The following is a 3,429-nucleotide window of genomic DNA, read 5'->3' on the forward strand; positions in this document are numbered from 1 at the left end:
TAGCTGGGACCACAGGCGCCCGCCACAACGCCCGGCTATTTTTTGGTTGCAGCTGTCATTGTTGTTTTGGCGGGCTTGGGCTGGATTTGAACCTGCCACCTTAGGTGTATGTGGCTGGTGCCTTAGCCACTTGAGCCATAGGCGCTGAGCCAGAAATATTTATTTCTAACAGTTAAGGAGGCTGAGAGGTCCAAGTACCAGGGGCCACATCCAATGAGCCTTCTTCTTGGTGGGGACTCTAATAGAGTCCCAAGGTGGCCCAAGGCATCACATATTGAAGGACTAAACATGTTAACGTGCAATCTCTTTTTCAAGTACAAAGGCAAGAAGCAGAAATTCACAACCATAAACATGTTCAAAAATATAACACCCTCCAGCCTTTGTAATGAAAAAATGACTGGACAGGAAATCATGCCCTTTAACATTTGCAAAGATAAAACCTGAGTGGTAAACACTAAATCCACTGAAATACAGAATCCTCACTATAGCTGAAGGAATTATGGGTGCAGAACAGAAATAATAAAACTATAATAATAATTAAAGGTGAGGGTCAAGAATCAAGTTGACTCTTGAGCCAAAAAAGAAAAAAAGTAAAAAGTTAAGGGAAGGGAATAGGAGAGAAGGGATAAGAATAGTAGAAATTTAAGTATTAATTACTTTATCTTTCACGGCAGGAATTCATTTTTTCTATTCAATAGATACAAAATTAAATATAATGCCTTTTGTTTTAAAGACAATAATGTGCATAATATATCCTATTCTTTTAAAATTATTTCCAATTAGTGAGTTATCCAGTTACCTATCCATCAGTCCTTTTAACCAGATGTCGGAAAAGAAAGATATCCAGGCCAAGGGTGGTAGCTCAAGAGAGGCAATGCAGGTGGGAAGATTGCCCCAAGCTACTCTCGGTCACGCAGGCTAGAATGCACTGGAGTCATCATAGCGCACTACAACCTCAAACTCCTGTGCTCAAGCAATTCCCCTGCCTCAGTCTCCCAAGTAGCTGAGACTACAGGTACATGCTGCCATGCATGCCCAGTTAATTTTTCTACTTTTTGTAGAGATGGAGTCTTGCTCAAATTGGTTTCAAACTCCTGGTCTCAAGCATCTTTCTGCCTCAGCCTCCCTGAGTGGTAGATTACAGGCCACCACACTTGCCCCCACCAAAATTTTGTCTAATAAAACAACAAAAAAAGATGTCTCTAGTGATGGCCACCAAAAGTTAACATGTATTTCTGAGAAGTGAAACAATAGTAGAAGAGTTAATGATGGTTAGAAATTTTTAGGACCTATACTTATAAAAGATTTTTCCCTTTTTTCTTCTTTCCTATGTATTCAGTATTTTGAAATATGCCCATACACATTAAATAAATTGAGAACTTCTTGTCATAAAGAACAAGTAAAAAGACAATTGCGAATGACAAAGAATAAGACATAGAAAAGACTACCACCGAGAGAACAACACTCGTTTAAAGGCAAAAGAGCAGGAATTAGAGAAAAAGCAGACTGAAAAAGCAAGGGCCCTTGAAATGAATAATTCTCCACCAGTTTCACTAGTAAATCCCATCTGAATGTCAATAACTCTCAAATTATATCTCCATACCAGACCTTTCCTTGAACTCCATATTCATCTACAACTACTTATTTAACATATCTACTTGAAGATGTTTAAGAATAATCAGCCTCCTGCATATGTGAGCTTTGAATTCATAGATTCAACCCACCTTGACTGAAAATATTTGGTAGGGGTGGGGGGTGGTGGGCGTGGTAGCTCATTCCTGTAAACCTAGCACTCTGGGAAGCCTAGATGGGTAGATTGTTTGAGCTCACAAGTTTGAGGCCAGCCTAAGCAAGAGCAAGACCCTGTCCCTAAAAAATAGCCAGGCATTGTGATGGGCACCTATAGTCCCATCAGCTACTAGGGAGGCTGAGGCAAGAGAATCACTTGAGCCCAAGAGTTTGAGGTTGCTGTGAGCTACAACTACAGGACACTCTTACCCAGGGTGACAAAGTGAGACTCTGTCTCAAAAAACAAAAAGAATATATTTTTGGGAAACAGCCAAGCACAGTGGCTCATGCTTATACTCCTTGCACTCTGGGAGGCCAAGATGGGAGGATAGCTTGAGCTCAGGAGTTCTAGACCAGCCTGAGGAAGAGTAAGACCCCGTCTCTACTAAATATAGAAAAATTAGGCCAGGCGCTGTGGCTCATGCCTGTAATCTTAGCACTTGGGTGGCTGAGACGGGTGGATTGCCTGAGCTCACAGGCTCAAGACCAGCCTAAGCCACACTGAGACCTCATCTCTAAAGAAACAGCTGGGCATTGTGGCAGGTGCCTGTAGTCACAGCTACTTAGGAGGCTGAGGCAAGAGAATCACCCAAGCCCAGGAGTTTGAGGTTGCTGTCAGCTATGACACCACGGCACTCTACTGAGGGTGACAAAGTGAGTCTCTGTCTCAAAAACAAAAAACAAACAAACAAAAAAAGAAAGGCTATGCAGATCCTGCCGCTTCTGGTATCAGCCATGGCCAATCCCAGCGTATTCTTCGATATTGCCACTGACGGCGAGCCCTTGGGCCGCATCTCCTTCGAGCTGTTTACAGACAAGGTTCCAAAGACAGCAGAAAACTTTTGTGCTCTGAGCACTGGAGAAAAAGGATTTGGTTATAAGGGTTCCCGCTTTCATAGAAATATTCCACGGTTTATGTGCCAGGGTGGTGACTTAACACACCATAATGGCACTGGTGGCAAGTCTATCTATGGGGAGAAATTTAAAGATGAAAACTTTGTCCTGGGGTGGCGCCTATAGTTCAGTGGGTAGGGTGCCAGCCCCATATACCAAGGGTGGTGTGTTCGAACCCGGCCCTGGCTAAATTGCAACAAAAAATAACTGGGCATTGTGGCGGGTGCCTGTAGTCCTAGCTACTCCGGAGGCTGAGGCAGGAGAATCACCTAAACCCAGGAGTTTGAGGTTGCTGTGAGCTGTGTGACGCCTAGGCACTCTATAGAGGGATAAAGTGAGACTCTGTCTCTACAAAAAAAAGATTTTGTCCTGAAGCATACACGTCCTGGCATCTTCTCCCTGGCAAATGCTGGACCCAACACAAATGGTTTTCAGTTTTTCTTTTTTCTGTTTTTTGAGACAGTCTCATTTTGTTGCCCTTGGTAGAGGGCCTATTTTTATTGCAGTTGCCACTTCTGTTTTAGCTGGCTGGGGCTGGATTTGAACCTGCCACCCTTGGTATATGGGGCTGGCGCCCTACCCACTGAGCCACAGGCGCCACCTGGTTTCCAGTTTTTCATCTGCACTACCAAGACTGAGTGGTTGGATGTGAAAGAAGGCATGAATGTTGTAGAAGCCATGGAGCACTTTGGGTCCAAAAACAGCAAGACCAGCAAGAAGATCACCATAGGGCAGTGCCTGTGGCTC

The 3,429-nt window shown here is 43.8% G+C and overlaps 2 protein-coding genes across 2 annotated transcripts in view; one reads left to right on the forward strand and one right to left on the reverse strand.

The window, feature by feature from the left end:
- Window positions 1–3,429, reverse strand: part of PPIL1 (peptidylprolyl isomerase like 1) — a 28,883-nt gene that overhangs the window by 18,424 nt on the left and 7,030 nt on the right. The window lies entirely within an intron of this gene.
- LOC105886911 (peptidyl-prolyl cis-trans isomerase A-like) overlaps window positions 2,515–3,429 on the forward strand; it is a 1,864-nt gene continuing 949 nt past the window's right edge. Inside the window, exons 1-3 of the mRNA XM_012804641.1 lie at window positions 2,515–2,787; window positions 3,022–3,106; window positions 3,284–3,416. Of these exons, the coding sequence (XP_012660095.1) occupies window positions 2,524–2,787; window positions 3,022–3,106; window positions 3,284–3,416 (482 nt within the window). The 5' untranslated portion in view covers window positions 2,515–2,523. The remainder of the gene's footprint in view (window positions 2,788–3,021; window positions 3,107–3,283; window positions 3,417–3,429) is intronic.

This window comes from Otolemur garnettii, unplaced genomic scaffold (genome assembly GCF_000181295.1).
Source record: "Otolemur garnettii isolate 467f Iridium unplaced genomic scaffold, OtoGar3 scaffold00031, whole genome shotgun sequence".
Classification (NCBI taxonomy): domain Eukaryota; kingdom Metazoa; phylum Chordata; class Mammalia; order Primates; family Galagidae; genus Otolemur; species Otolemur garnettii.